The following is a 23,157-nucleotide window of genomic DNA, read 5'->3' as shown; positions in this document are numbered from 1 at the left end:
CTTGTACACACACACAAACGTGCACACACGGATACAGCTGAGCACACACAAACCGGTTCAACTGGGAACAGCATTTGCCCAGGGTAGGCAGTGACTGGAGCCTCACAAAGGGAGGGATCAGTCAAGCTGGAGTCACCCACAGGGACAGTACCGAATTAAGATGTCCACAGGCAAAAGATGACTCTGCAGCTCCTGTGGGATTCAGTGGGAGACAGCATGCACAAGGAAGGGAAGACACACAGGGACTGATGCTGTATAACCTGCCAGGCACCTAAGCACCGCACAGCCGTTTTTTCCCCTCTCCCCTCACAGCAGGATGAATGAGATGTTATAAATGACTGAGTCCCAAATAAGATTACAATCAAAGTTTACAATTTATTAAACGAATAGAGGCGAGCAAACAGCGCTGGGTGCGCCGGGAGTCTCTGCTCCACCAGGACGCACACCTGTTACTTAAGGCGGCTGGTTTTTATGCTCCTAGGCTAATACATATTCATTACTACTTCTAGAAGAGGCAGGGTTATTATAATTGGTTTCCCGAATCCAAAGTCCTCCCAGGTGCGCCTGCTTATCAGTCTCTGTTGGTTTCTCGGGGGCCGCTCAGACGGGGAGGCTCATATTCTTCCTCCTTATCTAGTGGTCTCTTGGGTGGCTGTCAGAAGTTACTGCACGTCTGTGCAAAGTCAGCAGTTTTTCTCTGAAGAAATCCCTTTGTTCTCTTCTCGCCTAAACCCAGGCCTCAATGTTAACCCTTCACACCCCTTAGTGGCACGAATTGCTGGACTATTCCTTACAATTCCTCCCTTTTTTTTTTTTTAATATCATCAATTCGTGTCTCTTCTTCAACTTTTGTTAGTAGCAGTTGGATTTCATCAGTCAGTTCTCGGGGTGTCCATTTCTTAAGCATCATTATCGACACATCACCTTTTCTCTCCCAAAGTCATCACAAATTGGGTGCTATTTATTATCCGCCGTATCAACAACGTAAAGCAAGGTATCATACAAGGTATAAACAATAATGTCATTACACCACATAAAAATAAAAATAGCATTCTTTTAACCCATGGTCCACCGGGCAACCATGGAAAGAAATCCCAATCCATACCCTTCCAAGTTTGTACTGGGACGTGGGCTAGCTTTTTAATTTCTTTTGTTATCTGCTGAACCACTTTTCCATTATCATCAATTTGTAAACAACAATTAGAATCGTTCAGTTTTCCACACACTCCCCCTTCTTCTGCTAGTAAATAGTCTAAGACCATTCTACGTTGAAAGATAGCATTCCTCATCTGAGTGGATTGATCAGCCAGAAGATCCAAGGTCGTCGCTGTTTGATTGGTTACAACTTCGAGGATAGCTTGCGACCTAATTGTTCGGTTCAAATTATAAATAGGTTCTCGGGCTCCTGATACCAACTCATTCGGGTTCCACGTAGCTGGCCCATAATGCTGTATGATTCTTTCAGGAGGCCATTCATCCTTTCCCCATTTTTGGGCACTATCCCCGGATAAGGAAGTATCAATAGATCGTTTTACTCTGTTCAGGTCATCATATAATCTTATTCCTAAATGATTTCCTTGTGTTTGTGACAATAAAAAGAACAAGGGTCTTATGTACCCCACATAGCATATTCCCGACCAGTTTCCGGGTAGCCTCTTGTAAGCATGTTTGCCACACACCCAATAATGTCTCTTTAGGGCCCACGTCCCGTTTGGAAAATGGCCATCCCATCCATCTTTACCCTTTGGGGCGTGATAATACAGAGTGTCCTTGTTACCGAGTGGTCCTGTTACAATGTCTGCCCCGTTTGTACTCGTATATGCACGCTTCCAAGCTCCCACGTTGGGTTTCCACTTACAGTCACAATTCAGTTCTCTTTGGCGACCTGTCATATTATAAGCCTTTTTCGCCGTCCAATCTTGAAAGTGTGGGAAGCGCCTTCAATCATGGGGTTGGGCCCGCTTTCAGAGCTTGTGTTACCATTCAACCCTTCAGGGTGATCCAGCTCCTGGAAAAACTAATCACAATTTTATTATGGGTTTAAAAGGTTCTCATGTTATTTTTCTCAGGACAAACTGATCTTGGTGTGGGAGAAGTCCGGTCGAGGCACTCTCACTTGGCGGTCAATACCCATAGGGGTTGCCTCCCTCGGTAGACCATACACGCCGCAGTGGAGGGTCCTACCCCAGTCTTGCCTTCTCCCTTTCCTCCCTTCAGCCTTGTCCTCTTTATCCAGTGCCCTTAATTCATGCAGAACCTCATTGCTGGGATATCAGTTCCTCTTTAGTCTCAGTTTCAGTTCCCCAGGAGTGGACTCAACCCTCCAGGCTTCGGTAGTTATTGGTCCTTTTATTCTGGATGCGTGGGTCCAACCCCTTTCTGCTGTTCTCACAGCTGTTTCAGTAGTAAGTAAAACAAGGTACAGTCCCTCCCATCGGGGGTTCAATGATTCTTCTCTCCAGGTTTTTATTAAGACCTTGTCTCCTGGTTGTATTTTATGAATAGCAAATCCTAAAGGTGGTGTCTGAGTCATCATCCCAATTTCTCTTATCTCCTGTAATCTCCTTCCAATGGTAATTATGTATTTCTGGATACTATGATCCTCAACTACATTGTTCCCTAGGGGCATCCCTTGAGAATAAGGCATACCATATAACATTTCATATGATGATAACCAGTCTCACTGTGTGGTTTAGTTCTTATGTTTAAAAGTGCCAATGGTAAGCATTTCGTCCAGGGCAGCTGTGTCTTGATCATTAACTTAGCCAATTGTTGTTTTATTGTTTGATTCATCCTTTCTACTTTCCCTGAGCTTTGTGGGTGCCACGGAGTGTGGTATTCCCACTGAATACCTTTCAAGGGGTACATCCTTCAAATCTTTGTGGCTGGCGTATGTTCGATTATTTCCACACAACTGTGTTCCAACGGTCCTTCTTCTGGAACGGTTCCTAGAAATACTGCTGGATATAACAGGTTAGTCGTTTTCAAGGTTATGTCATCTTGTTCAGTTAGGATTGCCTGATATTTCATCATCCAGCTGGGTGATAACCAGTGCCCCCCCCCCCTTTGTTCCAAAACGGTTGTTACCATATGTGGTCCAAAAACTTCAATACGTTTTCCCATTTGAAGGCAAATAATTTTCTACTATCTTTATCAAGAGGTATGCAAAAGAAGGCATCCTTTAAATCTATCACGGTAAACCATTTATATTTCCCTTTCACAGATGTTAACAATGTGTAAGGATTAGCTACTACCGGGTGAATGTCCTTTGTTATTTCATTTATTGCTCTAAGATCTTGTACAAATCTATACTCGCCATTCGGCTTCTTTACTGGAAAAATTGGAGTATTGTATTCCGATTTACATTCTTCCAGAATCTGATATTTGAGAAATTTGTCAATAATTTTCACCATTCCTGTGCCTAGCTTCTATCTTAAGTGGATATTGTTTGATTCAAACAGGTTTGGCTCCTTCCTTTAATTCCACCTTTACCAGTTGTGCCAGTTTCGACTTCCCTGGTACATCTGTTTCCCGTACTGTTGCTATAACTGCATTTTCTGCTTCTCTTGGAATATTAACAAAGGGTTTATCTTTGATCATTAGGATTTGGCCTACTTTGGACTCAGGTACCTTCATTATTAATTCTCCATCCTCAAAGGTTATTGTTGCATCTAATTTGGCTAATAGATCCCGTCCCAAGAGTGGCATCGGGCATTCTGGTACATACTAAAATTCATGGGTTAGTTCCTTACCCCCAAAACGCAAATCAAGGGGTCGTAAGAATGACCATTCCTCCTCTTTCCCTGTGGCTCCAATTATTGTAGTTGTCTTAGTTCCTAATCGTCCTTTTAAACTATTTAACACTGAATATGTTGCTCCTATTACATTTACAGCCTAATTAACACAGAGAAAGAAGCTCCCATAACCAACAAAAAATTCAAGCCTCTGTCTTCGTTTCCTAGCTTTATTTCAACTAGTGGACCTGCTAGGGTAGATGCCCCAGGTCCCCATCATTCCTGACTGTTGTAAGTTTGTCCTGCAGCCTAAGACAATTTCTTTCTGATATCAGGGGCTGATTGCCCTGGAAAGAGGCTAGCCAGTTGCCTCTCTCTCTCTCTTTTTTTTTTTTTTTTTAAGCCAGGTCCATTTTTTTTTTCCATTGCATTTCAAAGTTGGTCCAGAAATTCAAAAATTCCATAAATTCCATAGGGGTTTCTTTTGGACCTTGTTGGAACAGATTCTCATTTCCCAATTTAACCAGATTTTAGTATTTACATAATTTCCGGGGTGATTAGGGTCTCAGTGAGGGGGTCGGTCAGGGGAATGCAATCGTTGAAAGTTCCCTGAGCGGTCCCATTGGCAATCTGAGCTCACACAGGAACTCAGGTTGTTTCAAGAGTTAGCTGCTTTTCTGTTTCCACGACAACTCTCTCGGACCCATCACGGTCCCCCTGCCCCAGAGGGTTCACACCCGCGATTTAGAGATCTCAGCCTCGGGTTGAGACGGAACTATTAACATTCCTACATCCTCTTTCCCTGATCTCAGCCTCGGGTTGAGACGGAACTATTAACATTCCTACATCCTCTTTCCCTGCTCATTCAACTTCAAACAGCTCTGTTAAATACTACATGCCACACAACCTTTAACACCTTCAACAATCCTTTTAACACTTCCTTTATCTTTCTCCAGCCCGTACTTTTCTAATGCCAACACCAAAGGCTCAGTCAGGGGCCAACTTAATTCCAAACCTTTTCCCTCCAACATGCTGAAACAACATATCACTATACAACATTTCATCCTATTTTCCTTCTCTCCTCAAAAACATTAATTGCAAGACACTGTTATAGTCGATTGATCCATAAAGTGGCCATTTAGTTTATATAGTGGCCACCATTGATTGCAATACTTAGTGAAAGTCCTCTTGCTTTCTGTGCCCCCATTTCTAACAATATCCTTCCAATGTGCCAATATGCACCCAAGGAGGCTTTTTTTTTTTTTTTAGGACGTCTTTTTTTTTGGATTTTCCCCTTTTCCTTGATTTCCCATTCCCTTTTATTTATTTATATTAGTTACTGTCCCTTGTTTCAATTTCCACGCAAACCTTTTTATTGCAGGTTTTTACTATCTTTTCCTAATCTTCTTCCCAAATGTCCCAATTCTCTGGGATTAAACTCTTCTTTCCACATACAAACTTTACTATTTCAGATTATTAATGAGCCCCTTTCCAATCATAAATCCGCAGGACTTCGGAAAAAACACCTGAAGCACTCAGCCTTCTGTCTTCTAGACAAACAATACCACCTTTTCCACAAAATTTACATTTCAATAAGACCGAATTTCAAGCCAAATGCTAATTTTTCTCATGCACTTTGTTAGTAAGCCTACACAAAACAAGGAATCACTCCTGTGTATCCGTCAAGATGGGGGTTTAAAAAGGTATTGAGGCCTAAATAAATTCGCTCTCCCCCTTCTTACCGAATTCCCAGGGCTCAGGCCCGAACCACCAAAGAAGTGGCTCTCCGTTCTACCACTTTGATAATCAGTCAGCCCCCCTCCCCCGATACTTGGGAAACTGACCGAACACCACCGCGAATATACCCAAACTTCTAAACTGTTACTTAGATAATGCTCCCACCTTCCTCCTTGACACAGTCAAAACATTTAAGAACAAAACAGGATTACAAGATGCACCACCGGGGGTGGATTGTTAGGATATAGAGGTGGTAGGTTATCCAATGACTCCCATTCATCATCTTTTTCTTTTTCCTTTTTTTTTTATTTTTTACTTTTTTGTTCTCTTCTTCGTCAAACTTCTCATCTGCTTTTAGTGTAAATATTGAGGCTGGAAAAGGACGTGAGATCCTGATCCATAATCCTGCATAATCACTTTCCTCCTGGCTAAAAGGTTCCTTTGAATTAACATGTATATTTAAGGCCTGGCAAACCCAGTCTTCAAAGGATCCGAAAACGGGCCAAAAGACATGTGGTCTTAAAGGCTCCTTTGGCCATTCTGTCATACAATACTGAACCATTTTTAATTTACTTTTTCCCTTTTCTGGGGCCCCTATCGTTCCAATTTCTAATCATTATCGCTAATGAACTTTCTGGTGGTATGTCTGGTAATTTGCTCCCTTTTCTCTGGTCCCAGGTCTTCAATTTTGTCTGACCCATCTAGGAATTTTACTGTGGCAATTCCTACAGCCCTTGGTTGCCTTAGTGAGAGTGTCTTGCAGGGGGTTTAGGACCTATCACCCACCCACGAATCCTATAGGAATCGCTTCGGTCCTTCACCGGCCAAGTCCCTCGCGGGAGATTGGAACCGCGGCTAGAAGACCTCCACAATCGCTTCGGAACTACGTTCCGTCTCAGTCACACTCTCACACACACAGGCAACCGAATCCCACCCAACCGAACGGTATACGCCTTAAATACTTACGACTCCGTCGTCTTCATTCGGATCTTCGCGCGCAGAATTACGGGCAAAATATAGTGCTGCAGCCGGCAAAGGGAGCTCATAAAAAAATCTAAATCTTTGCTTGCCCTTATTCAGGTTCAAGATGGCATTAGCCCCGACCTGACTCGAACAGGAGCCACCAAATGGTGGGGGCGCCCCTCCTAGATCAAGTCAGAATTCAGGAACCAAGACCATACCGGACGAGCCCCCAGTTGTTATAAATGACTGAGTCCCAAATAGGATTACAATCAAAGTTTACAATTTATTAAATGAATAGAGGCAAGCAAACAGCGCTGGGTGCGTCCTGGTGGAGCAGAGACTCCCGGCGCACCCAGCGCTGTTTGCTTGCCTCTATTCATTTAATAAATTGTAAACTTTGATTGTAATCCTATTTGGGACTCAGTCATTTATAACAGAGAGAATTGAAAAAGCAAAAAGTGTGAGAACTCGGGGGTTCAGATAGTTAACAACTTCATAAGAAAGAAAACAAAGAAATAAACCAACAAATATAAGGGGAAAAACAAATACGAAAAAAACCACCTTCTTCTCGTATTTATAGGCATTGGTGAGATCCCTTCAGACCCTCCTCTGCTCTAGGCTAAAAACGTCCCTTATCACCCTGAGCCCGTGTAGAAACAAGCAAAACAAGGTCCCTATTTAGAGTCTGTTTTCTGGTGAGTGTGTTTGACAGCAACTGCGCAAGAAGACCCAAGCCCTCAGGTGCTATCCCGAGCAGCTTCCCTTCACGTGATGCAAATGCTGTGGCAAAGACTTATCCCTTGCTCGTCCCCGCCTGCAGTCACAGGACTGCCACACAGCAGGGCCCTGCAACAGGACCTGGGAACCAGGCGACTCGGCGCTGCCAGCCCACGTCTGGCTGCTGCTTTTATCCCTCCCTTTCTGCTGACAACCTCTCCCTCACAGGGAGGAGCAGGCAAAGCCCTGCCCTGCGGCCTGGTGCCCGTCCTGCTCCCACCACCCTGGGACCTGCCGCCCTCGGAGCCCTGGCGGAGAGGATCGCTGCTGTTCTCAGCGCTGTTGATCACTGCCAGTACCTGGGGTATCTGTTGGTCCTCCCCCTCAGACCAGGCTTCCCATGCAGCCATTTCTGCCCGGGCTTGCTCTTGTCGCTTTCGGTACGTGGGCCATGAGCTGTCTGTTTGGTCCCACTTTGAAGACAGGTTCCAGACCTCCTGGAGGAAAAAAAAAAACAAAAACAAAACAAAAACACAACAGCAGACAGGATTGGTCTCAGCTGTCCCTCAGGCCTAACCCGCACTCCTGCCCCCTCGCCTCAGCCGGTCTGTCAGCAGTGCTTCGACCCTCCAGGATGAGGGGCCCTGAAGCTAGGCCAGGCTCCTCAACTCGTGACAAACACAGCTGAACAGCCCGCGGTGACCAAAGCCCTCTGCCATCAATGACCCAGAAAGGCCTTGTTCCTTTTCCATGGCCCCTGGTCAAAATGAAGTGGCTCATGGCAACACGGGAGGCAGTAAGAAGCAGGGAAGCTGTGCGGGACGCCACCTTCTGTCTCCTGAGGAAGAGATGAAGGAGGTAACAAACGTGGAAATGAACGCATCCCAAGGGACCTGCTCGGGATCGCTCCACACAAAGAGGCTTTTGCACAGGCCCAAACAGCACGGTCATTGCAGCAAGGCAGAGCAGGTACCTGCAGCGCTCTCCTGGAGGCTTCAGGAGCAGGGAGCGCAGTGGTGGTTGTAAGGAATGGTCCAGCAATTCGTGCCACTAAGGGATTTGAAGGGTTAACATTGAGGCCTGGGTTTAGGTGATAAGAGAACAAAGGGATTTCTTCAGAGAAAACCTGCTGACTCTGCACGGACGTGCAGTAACTTCTGACAGCCGGCCAAGAGACCACTAGATAAGGAGGAAGAATATGAGCCTCCCCGTCTGAGCGGCCCCCAAGAGACTAACAGAGACTGATAAGCAGGCGCACCTGGGAGGACTTTGGATTCGGGAAACCAATTATAATAACCCTGCCTCTTCTAGAAGTAGTAATGAATATGTATTAGCCTAGGAGCATAAAAACCAGCCGCCTTACGTAACAGGTGTGCGTCCTGGTGGAGCAGAGACTCCCGGCGCACCCAGCGCTGTTTGCTCGCCTCTATTCGTTTAATAAATTGTAAACTTTGATTGTAATCCTATTTGGGACTCAGTCATTTATAACAGTGGTGGACTTGGCTCGAGGAGCTGTTTCCTGCCTGTCTGCCTTCTTCGTCCCGGGGGAGCTGCCCGGACACGGGGGGAGCACACTGCAAACAGACACCAGGAGGAGGCTGCATGAGCCCAGGGGAATTCAGTCTCCAGTCCAAGCTCGCAAGCTGCGTCAGCTGGCCAACAGCGGTCGGATTCCTCACCCTTCACTAGGATTCCCAAAGAAATTGAAGTAGCCCTCAAAACCTCACCAACTTACACTGTGGAGCAGTGCAACAAGGCCCGCAGTGCTCTCCAGACGTTTGACACAGTCCAGATAAAACTTCATGCACGGGAAACCATCTTCGCACGTCAGAACACCAATGTCCCTGAAGGCAAAGGGGACGTGCTCCTTGCTCCTCAGGAGGAAGCAGTACAAGAGGATGGTCTCTTGCACACAGTTCTTCACCACGTGCAGTGGGAAGGAGGTGGCTCGCGATAGCTGCACGCAGTTCAGCGGCTCGATCTTGACACCATCTGCAAGGAGAAGCAACATCCTCACTGCCACAGCAAGCCCAAGTTGCTTGCAACATTCAGAACAAGTTCCCAGAGAAAGGGTCGCTCAGACGAACTGCTCCTGGGGCACAGTTTCTTTTGGGGGAACTCAAGCTGTACCCTGACCGTCGGAGACAATCCTCTACTTCTCCCAGGCCTTTCCAAAGAGCAGGGAGAACAAACCGTTGCGGACATGGGGCAGGAAGAGGGGGGCTGCTGCCTTCTCACCAGGGAGGATCTCAGTGGGACAGTAGATCTCCTCCAGCCACAACTCATCGATGTCCAGCTGGAAGAAAGGTCTTTGAATCAAGAGCAGCTCTTCTTTGCCATGGAACTGCTCTCGGACAACACCAAAGGTCCCGAGTCCCGCAACCCAAACGCCCTGCACACAGAAAAGACAGAAAGGCCGAGGAGGGAGTTCTTGAGAGACGGGAAAAGGGATGACTGTCAGAGCAGGGGGACACTGCTCTGTGCCCTGCCCGCTCCTCAGGGACAATGGGGCAAGGTGGGGCACTTTGGAAAGCTTTGCAAAAGAGCCGCATCCTCTGTTTCTTTCGTCACCCCCCTCACAGGATTTGCCAACATCCCTTGGCTAGAGAAGCGCCCGGAGGTTTCCAGCACACGGATTAGGCCTGGGACTGACTGCCAGCAACTGTCCTAGGCACGGAGCCAGGATATTCCCCCATCTCTCTGCTCGCCCTCCCCACTCAGGCCGCAGGGAAGAGTGAAGCCCTAGGGTGTGCCAAACACCTGAGAGGCAGAGCACATCTGGCCTTGGTTTCTCTCCCAGCTGGCCAAGAAGCTGCTCCGGGCACCCCGGGCAGTCTCAGAGCACTGCCATGGTGCTCGAGCAGGGATTGCTCTGCAGGGCCCAGGACACCAGCCCACCTTACTCCGCTTCAGCTCTTCCAGAATGTACTCGGATACGGAGTACCGAGGCCCCCTCGGGACCCTGGGGTCCCCTCTAGTCCTTGACTAGAGGTGTGGTGCTGAGACCTTGTTCAGGTCCCTTGAGAAAGGCTGGGCATTGACAGATTGGCAGTGGATTCATCTGGTCTCAGCAGCATCTGGCTTCTTTTCAGGGTAACATAAATGTGATTGCCCTCCATCTACAAAAGCTCAGGCAGCTGGGGACAAGTCCAGCCAGCTCCCTCACTCTGCTCTGAGCCACAGGGAATCCCTTTGCCTCTCAGGTCTCACAACCATTCCCTGTGAGTGCAGCAGAAATGCTCAGGATTTCTGACTTCAGAGAACACTGTGTGGGCATGAAGAGGGGGAAGAGAATGTGTGTAAAACATTGCCCCTAAAACTCCTTTCTGCCAACTACATTATGTAGCAGCGGAATGCAGATGTTAACATGCTGACATGAAGATGATCAGCATGCTGGAGCACCTCTCCTTCGAAGAAAGGCTGAGAGAGCTGGGGCTGAGCAGGGTGACCTCACTGCAGCTTTTCCGCATTTAAAGGGGTCTTCTAAAAATATGGAGAGCTATTTTTTTGATCAATCAAATCATGACAGGATCAGGGGAATGTTTTTAAACTAAAAGCGGGGAGATTTAGATTAGAGATTAGGAGGAAATTCTTCACTCAGAGGGAGGCGAGGTACTGAAACATATTGCCCAGATAGGCTGGGCATTCATTTCATCTGACAAAATCTGAAAATAAAACCTTGCCCTCCTGCTATGTTCCTGTGTACTCCCTGCACTGGGTCAGGACTGATTCCCTCGCGAGACCAGCAGCAGAGGCCCCTGCTCCTCATCGCACACTGAACCTTAAAAATGAAGCTCATGTCATGGAGCTAAATGAAAGATTCCAGCAGAGAAACAAAAAGCATTGGAGTATGGCAGGGGGAGGTCTACAAGGAATGGCATAGGGTTCACTCAGAGAAACCTGTCCTAACTTTTCATTGCCTTTTACTACATGTACAGATCTCCATACCCAACAGGCATCAGATGTCCAACAGCAGCTCCATCAGCGAGTTCCTCCTCCTGCCATTCGCAGACACGCGGGAGCTGCAGCTCCTGCACTTCGCGCTCTTCCTGGCCATCTACCTGGCTGCCCTCCTGGGCAACGGCCTCATCCTCACCGCCGCAGCCTGCGACCACCGCCTCCACACCCCCATGTACTTCTTCCTCCTCGACCTCGCCCTCCTCGACCTGGGCTGCATCTCCACCACTCTCCCCAAAGCCGTGGTCAATTCCCTCTGGGACACCAGGGCCATTTCCTACACAGGATGTGCTGCCCAGGTCTTTTTCTTTTTCTTTTTGTTTTCAGCAGAGTGTTATCTTCTCACTGTCATGTCCTACGACCGCTACGTTGCCATCTGCAAGCCCCTGCACTACGGGAGCCTCCTGGGCAGCAGAGCTTGTGCCCAGATGGCAGCAGCTGCCTGGGGCAGTGGCTTTCTCCATGCTGTGCTGCACACTGCTAATGCATTTTCTCTGACACTTTGCCAAGGCAATGCTGTGGACCAGTTCTTCTGTGAAGTTCCAAAGATCCTCAAGCTCTCCTGCTCAAACTCCTACCTCAGGGAAGTTTGGATAATTATGGTTGGATTCTGTTTAGCGTCTGGCTGTTTCGTTTTCATCGTGCTGTCCTATGTGCAGATTTTCAGGGCTGTACTGAGGATGCCCTCTGAGCAGGGACAGCTCAAAGCCTTTTCCACGTGCCTCCCTCACCTGGCCGTGGCCTCCCTGTTTCTCAGCATGACCATATTTGCCTACCTGAAGTCCCCCTCCATCTCACCATCTCTGGACCTGGTGGTGGCAGTTCTGTACTCAGTTGTGCCACCGGCATTGAACCCCCTCATCTACAGCATGAGAAACAAGGAGCTTAAGAGTGCTGTTAGGAAAGTGATTGCATGGATATTTCTGATTAGTGATAAATTTCCCCTCTATCTACACAAATGACTTCCCTTGCAGGCCTGCTCCTTGTTTATCATTATTGAAGTTTTTATCCTCAGTATCATTTGCATTTACTAATTTCTTAGAAATATGTTTCTTTATTCTTCGGCCACCTACTGCGGAATGAAACTGTTCTGTTTACTCTCGAGGCTTTATAATATGTGTATAACAGCAGGCCAGAGTAAACTCTGTGATAGCGTCTGCCTAATAAAATTGCATCTCCCCAGTGCTCTTCTTGAAGACTTGGTTCTTCTTTCAAAGCTGGTGCCAAGACCAGGGCTGAGCAGCTGCTCCCCGAAAAGCCTGTTGCTCCACGGATAAGGCAAAGAAAAAGCTCATTTTGTGAGCTGTGAGAGACCGAGGGTAGGATTTAGGAGTAAGCTGTTGGTGTCTGATGACAGCAGAAATGGTGAACAGTCACTGAGGTACACAGCCGTGACTGTCCCACAACCGTCAGGGCAGAGGACATCGTCCAGGAAATTAATGGGGAGCTGCCTGAAGCTGCCACAACCATGGAACCCAGTGAGAGGGTTTGGCAGCAGTGATCCCAACCCAGCTGGGTCTACTTCTCACCCTGTGCAGCTGTGTCTGTTTGCTTCTGTCCTGCAGTTCCTAGGGCCAGCACGCATCCTTGAGACAGTTTCCCCCAAGCTATCTGTTGGCCCTTACCTCAAAAGTCACCACCGGACGAGGCTTCTCAGCTCACGTACACCTGAAGGACTGGAGTGAAGCTGTGATCACAGAAAGAGCAAGCCCTTGGATCCTTGCAACATCCTTGGATCTCTGCATGGCTGGAAGCCTCTGCAAGCCCCATGGGAAAAGAGAGCCTACTGAGAACATCCTGATGCTCCATATACCATCCCCTCAGGCCATCAAGAAAGGTCCCTCAGCCCTAAGATCCAGCCCAGCTTCTTGTTGCATCAGCAACCAGGAGAAATTGCCCCAGAATACCCAACACTCTTGCGCTAGCAAGCAAATACGCCCATGTGTGTACATAAACACACCGTCTTGTACACACACACAAACGTGCACACACGGATACAGCTGAGCACACACAAACCGGTTCAACTGGGAACAGCATTTGCCCAGGGTAGGCAGTGACTGGAGCCTCACAAAGGGAGAGATCAGTCAAGCTGGAGTCACCCACAGGGACAGTACCGAATTAAGATGTCCACAGGCAAAAGATGACTCTGCAGCTCCTGTGGGATTCAGTGGGAGACAGCATGCACGAGGAAGGGAAGACACACAGGGACTGATGCTGTATAACCTGCCAGGCACCTAAGCACCGCACAGCCGTTTTTTCCCCTCTCCCCTCACAGCAGGATGAATGAGAGAATTGAAAAAGGTAAAAGTGTGAGAACTCGGGGGTTCAGATGGGTAACAACTTCATAAGAAAGAAGACAAAGAAATAAACCAACAAATATAAGGGGAAAAACAAATACGAAAAAAACCACCTTCTTCTCGTATTTATAGGCATTGGTGAGATCCCTTCAGACCCTCCTCTGCTCTAGGCTAAAAACGTCCCTTATCACCCTGAGCCCGTGTAGAAACAAGCAAAACAAGGTCCCTATTTAGAGTCTGTTTTCTGGTGAGTGTGTTTGACAGCAACTGCGCAAGAAGACCCAAGCCCTCAGGTGCTATCCCGAGCAGCTTCCCTTCACGTGATGCAAATGCTGTGGCAAAGACTTATCCCTTGCTCGTCCCCGCCTGCAGTCACAGGACTGCCACCCAGCAGCACTGTGCCCAAGCTCCAGGAGCAATCGGGCCCAACCCAACACAAGGCCCAGGAGGAGAGCGCGGAAGTGAGAGCAGAGGAAAGAAGCAGCACCGGTTGCCGGGCGCCGATTGGCTGCCAGAGCCGCCAGGCAAAGGGAGCCCCACCCCCTGCCGGCTGCCTGGGGCTCGCTGCCATGGCAACCGTGCGACCGCCTGACCAGGCAGGGCGGGCGCCGCCATCTTAGGGGTCGTGGGCGGGCTGGGGGCGTCTCGGGGCCTGAGGGGGGGACCCGGCCCGTGTGCCCGGGGCGCCCCTGCCCGCCCCTGCCCGCCCCTGCCTTTGCTCTCTCCCTGTGCCTCACCGCCTTGTCTTCCCTTTTCTTTGCGGTGTCGAATGCACGAGAAGCCCGACAGGCTCGGGAAGGCGGCCAGTCACTTGCACAAGAAGCAATAGGGCTGGATGCTCCTGAAATGCTGCTTGTTGCTGGCCGGGGCGGCACCCTGCCACAGTCATGGTGCCAGCCTGGCAGCTTTGTGCCTGGGTATCACTGTGAGATCAGGCTAACAGGATGAAGGCTTTGTTCCTCATCCCTTCTGCTGAGAGAGGGGTTTTGCCTCTCGGCAGCAGCTATCCCCAGGCTCTCAGCATATTTAAGCAAACTAAATGCAGCTACAGCCTCTTCTTTGTCTGAGACCTGATCTCAGCTGATGAGGAAGGAATGGGACCAGCAAACCCTTTCTGGCTGCAGCAGCTCAGGCCCGGCTGCCCTGGCCCTGGGGCAGGAGGAGCTGCCTGAAGACCCCCAGGGATGGCACGGAGGGGCTGCAGGCCTCCCAGGGGCTGGCTTGTGCCTCGGATGTCCCATCTGTGGGGCTGAGCCCTCTGTGCCCCCAGGAGCTGCCGTGCCCTTCAGAGGGACTGGGGCTGTGGTGGCAGTGCCCAGAGCCCTGCAGCAGCCTGCTCCGGACACTGCCCTGGGGCCAGCCCAGCATGAGAAGCTGGGCTGGGCTGGGCAGAGGGCAGGGAGGTGGGCAGAGGGCAGGAAGGTGGGAGTGCCTCCACAGCAGAAAGGGATCCCTCAGCCTCTGTCAGACACCCCTTCTGCCTCTCCCCTCATCCAGACCCTGCAGCCATGCGGTGCCACGTGCACCCACCCTTCCAACCTGTGATGAGTTTTAGGCCTTGGCGGTAACCAAGGTCATGCCCGCTTTAGGAGGAATCAAAGGGTGTCAGAGGCAAGCCCAGGACTCAGGGACCGGGCTCCTGGACATGTCCTGACATCACTCAAGAGCTACTCGAGTGCCCCAGGACGGGAACGGAGCCGGCACACACTTACTCAGGCTGGAGTCTCTCCAGCTTGGCTGCTGCTCCCAACTCCTCTGCTGGGGCAGGGTTCTCAGCCTTCCTCCACCTCTTCCTGACCTCCTTGCTCCTGGGCTGGGCTGGAGGACGGGGAGTCCAAGCATGTTGGCTGTTGAATCGCTGCAAGGAGAAGACGCTCTCATCAAACAGGACTGGACACACAGGTGCTGTTTCCCAGAGGACCTCTTGAAAGGGCCCTGCAACAGGACCTGGGAACCAGGCGACTCGGCGCTGCCAGCCCACGTCTGGCTGCTGCTTTTATCCCTCCCTTTCTGCTGACAACCTCTCCCTCACAGGGAGGAGCAGGCAAAGCCCTGCCCTGCGGCCTGGTGCCCGTCCTGCTCCCACCACCCTGGGACCTGCCGCCCTCGGAGCCCTGGCGGAGAGGATCGCTGCTGTTCTCAGCGCTGTTGATCACTGCCAGTAGCTGGGGTATCTGTTGGTCCTCCCCCTCAGACCAGGCTTCCCATGCAGCCATTTCTGCCCGGGCTTGCTCTTGTAGCTTTCGGTACGTGGGCCATGAGCTGTCTGTTTGGTCCCACTGTGAAGACAGGTTCCAGACCTCCTGGAGGAAAAAAAAACAAAACAAAAACACAACAGCAGACAGGATTGGTCTCAGCTGTCCCTCAGGCCTAACCCGCACTCCTGCCCCCTCGCCTCAGCCGGTCTGTCAGCAGTGCTTCGACCCTCCAGGATGAGGGGCCCTGAAGCTAGGCCAGGCTCCTCAACTCGTGACAAACACAGCTGAACAGCCCGCGGTGACCAAAGCCCTCTGCCATCAATGACCCAGAAAGGCCTTGTTCCTTTTCCATGGCCCCTGGTCAAAATGAAGTGGCTCATGGCAACACGGGAGGCAGTAAGAGGCAGGGAAGGTGTGCGGGACGCCACCTTCTGTCTCCTGAGGAAGAGATGAAGGAGGTAACAAACGTGGAAATGAACGCATCCCAAGGGACCTGCTCGGGATCGCTCCACACAAAGAGGCTTTTGCACAGGCCCAAACAGCACGGTCATTGCAGCAAGGCAGAGCAGGTACCTGCAGCGCTCTCCTGGAGGCTTCAGGAGCAGGGAGCGCAGTGGTGGTTGTAAGGAATGGTCCAGCAATTCGTGCCACTAAGGGATTTGAAGGGTTAACATTGAGGCCTGGGTTTAGGTGATAAGAGAACAAAGGGATTTCTTCAGAGAAAACCTGCTGACTCTGCACGGACGTGCAGTAACTTCTGACAGCCGGCCAAGAGACCACTAGATAAGGAGGAAGAATATGAGCCTCCCCGTCTGAGCGGCCCCCAAGAGACTAACAGAGACTGATAAGCAGGCGCACCTGGGAGGACTTTGGATTCGGGAAACCAATTATAATAACCCTGCCTCTTCTAGAAGTAGTAATGAATATGTATTAGCCTAGGAGCATAAAAACCAGCCGCCTTACGTAACAGGTGTGCGTCCTGGTGGAGCAGAGACTCCCGGCGCACCCAGCGCTGTTTGCTCGCCTCTATTCGTTTAATAAATTGTAAACTTTGATTGTAATCCTATTTGGGACTCAGTCATTTATAACAGTGGTGGACTTGGCTCGAGGAGCTGTTTCCTGCCTGTCTGCCTTCTTCGTCCCGGGGGAGCTGCCCGGACACGGGGGGAGCACACTGCAAACAGACACCAGGAGGAGGCTGCATGAGCCCAGGGGAATTCAGTCTCCAGTCCAAGCTCGCAAGCTGCGTCAGCCTCTGCAGCAGACGGCAGTTCCACAACGAGCGGGCGTATTGGACTGGCTGTGTTCACTTCAGCAGAGACAGAGAGAGCCAAACGCGAAGCTGTGGCACCACCTGCCTTCAGGAAGGCTCGGGATGCCCGCATCCAGGCCCTTTTTGGTGGAAGAAGGAGAGGAGCAGTGTCTTGCGCAAGGACAGGAGCCGAGAGACACCATTATGGCCCACCGGGGCTTTACTTCAGCTTCTCCTCTGTGGCCCTGAAACACGGTGCGCTCATGGGTGGAAAACAGGTTATCGCTGCGGAGCCAGTAGCATCAGAGAAAGCCGTCAGGTAAGGAGGGCAGTCATGCCATCTCCCTACCTCAGCACTCTCTTGTGCCTGCCACAACGTTTGGGATAGCGTTTGAAAAAAATGCCTGAAAGAAACTTTCCCAGGAAGCCTCCCGCTGGGTCAGCCAAGGGCTGCGGAGGAAATGCACTCACCTTGGGAACATCTGGATCCCACGAGCGGTGGTCTCGCCACTGAAGGCGGTCAGATGTGCCGGCCACATTCTCTGCAAAGAGACACAGACCTGCTGGAGGGTTTCTGAGGCGGTTTTCTCACGGCTCTCATTGACAGGAAGCAAACCTGTCTCCCAAGCCAAAAGAAAGCCTTCTCTCCAAAGCCCTCCTCCAAAGCCTCTTCCATGAACCTTTGTTCTGCTCTGGAGGAGCTGCATGGCAGAATATGGAGGCTGTACAGTAACACTGCCAGGCTTTTTGCAGGGGCAAGCGCCCAGATGCTCAGAAGAAACTCTCTTTGTTAACGGAGAAAGCAGCTAAGGGGGCAAGCGAGGGGAAGGGCATTTGACTGGCCTGCCATGTCCGGGCTGGCCAACAGCGGTCGGATTCCTCACCCTTCACTAGGATTCCCAAAGAAATTGAAGTAGCCCTCAAAACCTCACCAACTTACACTGTGGAGCAGTGCAACAAGGCCCGCAGTGCTCTCCAGACGTTTGACACAGTCCAGATAAAACTTCATGCACGGGAAACCATCTTCGCACGTCAGAACACCAATGTCCCTGAAGGCAAAGGGGACGTGCTCCTTGCTCCTCAGGAGGAAGCAGTACAAGAGGATGGTCTCTTGCACACAGTTCTTCACCACGTGCAGTGGGAAGGAGGTGGCTCGCGATAGCTGCACGCAGTTCAGCGGCTCGATCTTGACACCATCTGCAAGGAGAAGCAACATCCTCACTGCCACAGCAAGCCCAAGTTGCTTGCAACATTCAGAACAAGTTCCCAGAGAAAGGGTCGCTCAGACGAACTGCTCCTGGGGCACAGTTTCTTTTGGGGGAACTCAAGCTGTACCCTGACCGTCGGAGACAATCCTCTACTTCTCCCAGGCCTTTCCAAAGAGCAGGGAGAACAAACCGTTGCGGACATGGGGCAGGAAGAGGGGGGCTGCTGCCTTCTCACCAGGGAGGATCTCAGTGGGACAGTAGATCTCCTCCAGCCACAACTCATCGATGTCCAGCTGGAAGAAAGGTCTTTGAATCAAGAGCAGCTCTTCTTTGCCATGGAACTGCTCTCGGACAACACCAAAGGTCCCGAGTCCCGCAACCCAAACGCCCTGCACACAGAAAAGACAGAAAGGCCGAGGAGGGAGTTCTTGAGAGACGGGAAAAGGGATGACTGTCAGAGCAGGGGGACACTGCTCTGTGCCCTGCCCGCTCCTCAGGGACAATGGGGCAAGGTGGGGCACTTTGGAAAGCTTTGCAAAAGAGCCGCATCCTCTGTTTCTTTCGTCACCCCCCTCACAGGATTTGCCAACATCCCTTGGCTAGAGAAGCGCCCGGAGGTTTCCAGCACACGGATTAGGCCTGGGACTGACTGCCAGCAACTGTCCTAGGCACGGAGCCAGGATATTCCCCCATCTCTCTGCTCGCCCTCCCCACTCAGGCCGCAGGGAAGAGTGAAGCCCTAGGGTGTGCCAAACACCTGAGAGGCAGAGCACATCTGGCCTTGGTTTCTCTCCCAGCTGGCCAAGAAGCTGCTCCGGGCACCCCGGGCAGTCTCAGAGCACTGCCATGGTGCTCGAGCAGGGATTGCTCTGCAGGGCCCAGGACACCAGCCCACCTTACTCCGCTTCAGCTCTTCCAGAATGTACTCGGATACGGAGTACCGAGGCCCCCTCGGGACCCTGGGGTCCCCTCTAGTCCTTGACTAGAGGTGTGGTGCTGAGACCTTGTTCAGGTCCCTTGAGAAAGGCTGGGCATTGACAGATTGGCAGTGGATTCATCTGGTCTCAGCAGCATCTGGCTTCTTTTCAGGGTAACATAAATGTGATTGCCCTCCATCTACAAAAGCTCAGGCAGCTGGGGACAAGTCCAGCCAGCTCCCTCACTCTGCTCTGAGCCACAGGGAATCCCTTTGCCTCTCAGGTCTCACAACCATTCCCTGTGAGTGCAGCAGAAATGCTCAGGATTTCTGACTTCAGAGAACACTGTGTGGGCATGAAGAGGGGGAAGAGAATGTGTATAAAACATTGCCCCTAAAACTCCTTTCTGCCAACTACATTATGTAGCAGCGGAATGCAGATGTTAACATGCTGACATGAAGATGATCAGCATGCTGGAGCACCTCTCCTTCGAAGAAAGGCTGAGAGAGCTGGGGCTGAGCAGGGTGACCTCACTGCAGCTTTTCCGCATTTAAAGGGGTCTTCTAAAAATATGGAGAGCTATTTTTTTGATCAATCAAATCATGACAGGATCAGGGGAATGTTTTTAAACTAAAAGCGGGGAGATTTAGATTAGAGATTAGGAGGAAATTCTTCACTCAGAGGGAGGCGAGGTACTGAAACATATTGCCCAGATAGGCTGGGCATTCATTTCATCTGACAAAATCTGAAAATAAAACCTTGCCCTCCTGCTATGTTCCTGTGTACTCCCTGCACTGGGTCAGGACTGATTCCCTCGCGAGACCAGCAGCAGAGGCCCCTGCTCCTCATCGCACACTGAACCTTAAAAATGAAGCTCATGTCATGGAGCTAAATGAAAGATTCCAGCAGAGAAACAAAAAGCATTGGAGTATGGCAGGGGGAGGTCTACAAGGAATGGCATAGGGTTCACTCAGAGAAACCTGTCCTAACTTTTCATTGCCTTTTACTACATGTACAGATCTCCATACCCAACAGGCATCAGATGTCCAACAGCAGCTCCATCAGCGAGTTCCTCCTCCTGCCATTCGCAGACACGCGGGAGCTGCAGCTCCTGCACTTCGCGCTCTTCCTGGCCATCTACCTGGCTGCCCTCCTGGGCAACGGCCTCATCCTCACCGCCGCAGCCTGCGACCACCGCCTCCACACCCCCATGTACTTCTTCCTCCTCGACCTCGCCCTCCTCGACCTGGGCTGCATCTCCACCACTCTCCCCAAAGCCGTGGTCAATTCCCTCTGGGACACCAGGGCCATTTCCTACACAGGATGTGCTGCCCAGGTCTTTTTCTTTTTCTTTTTGTTTTCAGCAGAGTGTTATCTTCTCACTGTCATGTCCTACGACCGCTACGTTGCCATCTGCAAGCCCCTGCACTACGGGAGCCTCCTGGGCAGCAGAGCTTGTGCCCAGATGGCAGCAGCTGCCTGGGGCAGTGGCTTTCTCCATGCTGTGCTGCACACTGCTAATGCATTTTCTCTGACACTTTGCCAAGGCAATGCTGTGGACCAGTTCTTCTGTGAAGTTCCAAAGATCCTCAAGCTCTCCTGCTCAAACTCCTACCTCAGGGAAGTTTGGATAATTATGGTTGGATTCTGTTTAGCGTCTGGCTGTTTCGTTTTCATCGTGCTGTCCTATGTGCAGATTTTCAGGGCTGTACTGAGGATGCCCTCTGAGCAGGGACAGCTCAAAGCCTTTTCCACGTGCCTCCCTCACCTGGCCGTGGCCTCCCTGTTTCTCAGCATGACCATATTTGCCTACCTGAAGTCCCCCTCCATCTCACCATCTCTGGACCTGGTGGTGGCAGTTCTGTACTCAGTTGTGCCACCGGCATTGAACCCCCTCATCTACAGCATGAGAAACAAGGAGCTTAAGGGTGCTGTTAGGAAAGTGATTGCATGGATATTTCTGATTAGTGATAAATTTAAATGATCTACACAAATGACTTCCCTTGCAGGCCTGCTCCTTGTTTATCATTATTGAAGTTTTTATCCTCAGTATCATTTGCATTTACTAATTTCTTAGAAATATGTTTCTTTATTCTTCGGCCACCTACTGCGGAATGAAACTGTTCTGTTTACTCTCGAGGCTTTATAATATGTGTATAACAGCAGGCCAGAGTAAACTCTGTGATAGCGTCTGCCTAATAAAATTGCATCTCCCCAGTGCTCTTCTTGAAGACTTGGTTCTTCTTTCAAAGCTGGTGCCAAGACCAGGGCTGAGCAGCTGCTCCCCGAAAAGCCTGTTGCTCCACGGATAAGGCAAAGAAAAAGCTCATTTTGTGAGCTGTGAGAGACCGAGGGTAGGATTTAGGAGTAAGCTGTTGGTGTCTGATGACAGCAGAAATGGTGAACAGTCACTGAGGTACACAGCCGTGACTGTCCCACAACCGTCAGGGCAGAGGACATCGTCCAGGAAATTAATGGGGAGCTGCCTGAAGCTGCCACAACCATGGAACCCAGTGAGAGGGTTTGGCAGCAGTGATCCCAACCCAGCTGGGTCTACTTCTCACCCTGTGCAGCTGTGTCTGTTTGCTTCTGTCCTGCAGTTCCTAGGGCCAGCACGCATCCTTGAGACAGTTTCCCCCAAGCTATCTGTTGGCCCTTACCTCAAAAGTCACCACCGGACGAGGCTTCTCAGCTCACGTACACCTGAAGGACTGGAGTGAAGCTGTGATCACAGAAAGAGCAAGCCCTTGGATCCTTGCAACATCCTTGGATCTCTGCATGGCTGGAAGCCTCTGCAAGCCCCATGGGAAAAGAGAGCCTACTGAGAACATCCTGATGCTCCATATACCATCCCCTCAGGCCATCAAGAAAGGTCCCTCAGCCCTAAGATCCAGCCCAGCTTCTTGTTGCATCAGCAACCAGGAGAAATTGCCCCAGAATACCCAACACTCTTGCGCTAGCAAGCAAATACGCCCATGTGTGTACATAAACACACCGTCTTGTACACACACACAAACGTGCACACACGGATACAGCTGAGCACACACAAACCGGTTCAACTGGGAACAGCATTTGCCCAGGGTAGGCAGTGACTGGAGCCTCACAAAGGGAGAGATCAGTCAAGCTGGAGTCACCCACAGGGACAGTACCGAATTAAGATGTCCACAGGCAAAAGATGACTCTGCAGCTCCTGTGGGATTCAGTGGGAGACAGCATGCACGAGGAAGGGAAGACACACAGGGACTGATGCTGTATAACCTGCCAGGCACCTAAGCACCGCACAGCCATTTTTTCCCCTCTCCCCTCACAGCAGGATGAATGAGAGAATTGAAAAAGGTAAAAGTGTGAGAACTCGGGGGTTCAGATGGGTAACAACTTCATAAGAAAGAAGACAAAGAAATAAACCAACAAATATAAGGGGAAAAACAAATACGAAAAAAACCACCTTCTTCTCGTATTTATAGGCATTGGTGAGATCCCTTCAGACCCTCCTCTGCTCTAGGCTAAAAACGTCCCTTATCACCCTGAGCCCGTGTAGAAACAAGCAAAACAAGGTCCCTATTTAGAGTCTGTTTTCTGGTGAGTGTGTTTGACAGCAACTGCGCAAGAAGACCCAAGCCCTCAGGTGCTATCCCGAGCAGCTTCCCTTCACGTGATGCAAATGCTGTGGCAAAGACTCATCCCTTGCTCGTCCCCGCCTGCAGTCACAGGACTGCCACCCAGCAGCACTGTGCCCAAGCTCCAGGAGCAATCGGGCCCAACCCAACACAAGGCCCAGGAGGAGAGCGCGGAAGTGAGAGCAGAGGAAAGAAGCAGCACCGGTTGCCGGGCGCCGATTGGCTGCCAGAGCCGCCAGGCAAAGGGAGCCCCACCCCCTGCCGGCTGCCTGGGGCTCGCTGCCATGGCAACCGTGCGACCGCCTGACCAGGCAGGGCGGGCGCCGCCATCTTAGGGGTCGTGGGCGGGCTGGGGGCGTCTCGGGGCCTGAGGGGGGGACCCGGCCCGTGTGCCCGGGGCGCCCCTGCCCGCCCCTGCCCGCCCCTGCCCGCCCCTGCCTTTGCTCGCTCCCTGTGCCTCACCGCCTTGTCTTCCCTTTTCTTTGCGGTGTCGAATGCACGAGAAGCCCGACAGGCTCGGGAAGGCGGCCAGTCACTTGCACAAGAAGCAATAGGGCTGG

General features: G+C 50.9%; 2 protein-coding genes across 2 annotated transcripts; both read left to right on the top strand.

Moving 5' to 3' along the window:
• Window positions 1-11,113: 11,113 nt before the first annotated feature.
• LOC310891863 (olfactory receptor 14C36-like) lies at window positions 11,114-12,070 on the top strand (the record flags this gene model as incomplete). Its single annotated transcript, XM_083854093.1, has 1 exon — window positions 11,114-12,070. The coding sequence occupies one exon, from the start codon at window positions 11,114-11,116 to the stop codon at window positions 12,068-12,070; it is 957 nt and encodes a 318-aa protein (XP_083710219.1).
• A 7,952-nt stretch (window positions 12,071-20,022) lies between these two features.
• Window positions 20,023-20,964, top strand: LOC310891862 (olfactory receptor 14C36-like; the record flags this gene model as incomplete). The annotated part of the gene is made up of 1 exon (XM_083854092.1): window positions 20,023-20,964. One exon carries the CDS (start codon window positions 20,023-20,025, stop codon window positions 20,962-20,964), a length of 942 nt encoding a protein of 313 aa, XP_083710218.1.
• Window positions 20,965-23,157: the final 2,193 nt, after the last annotated feature.

This window comes from Anser anser (genome assembly GCF_964211835.1).
Source record: "Anser anser genome assembly, contig: HAP1_SCAFFOLD_64, whole genome shotgun sequence".
NCBI classification, from domain to species: Eukaryota; Metazoa; Chordata; class Aves; order Anseriformes; family Anatidae; genus Anser; species Anser anser.
The sequence above is the reverse complement of the archived record's forward strand: the minus strand, read 5'-3'. Positions and strand labels throughout refer to the sequence as shown.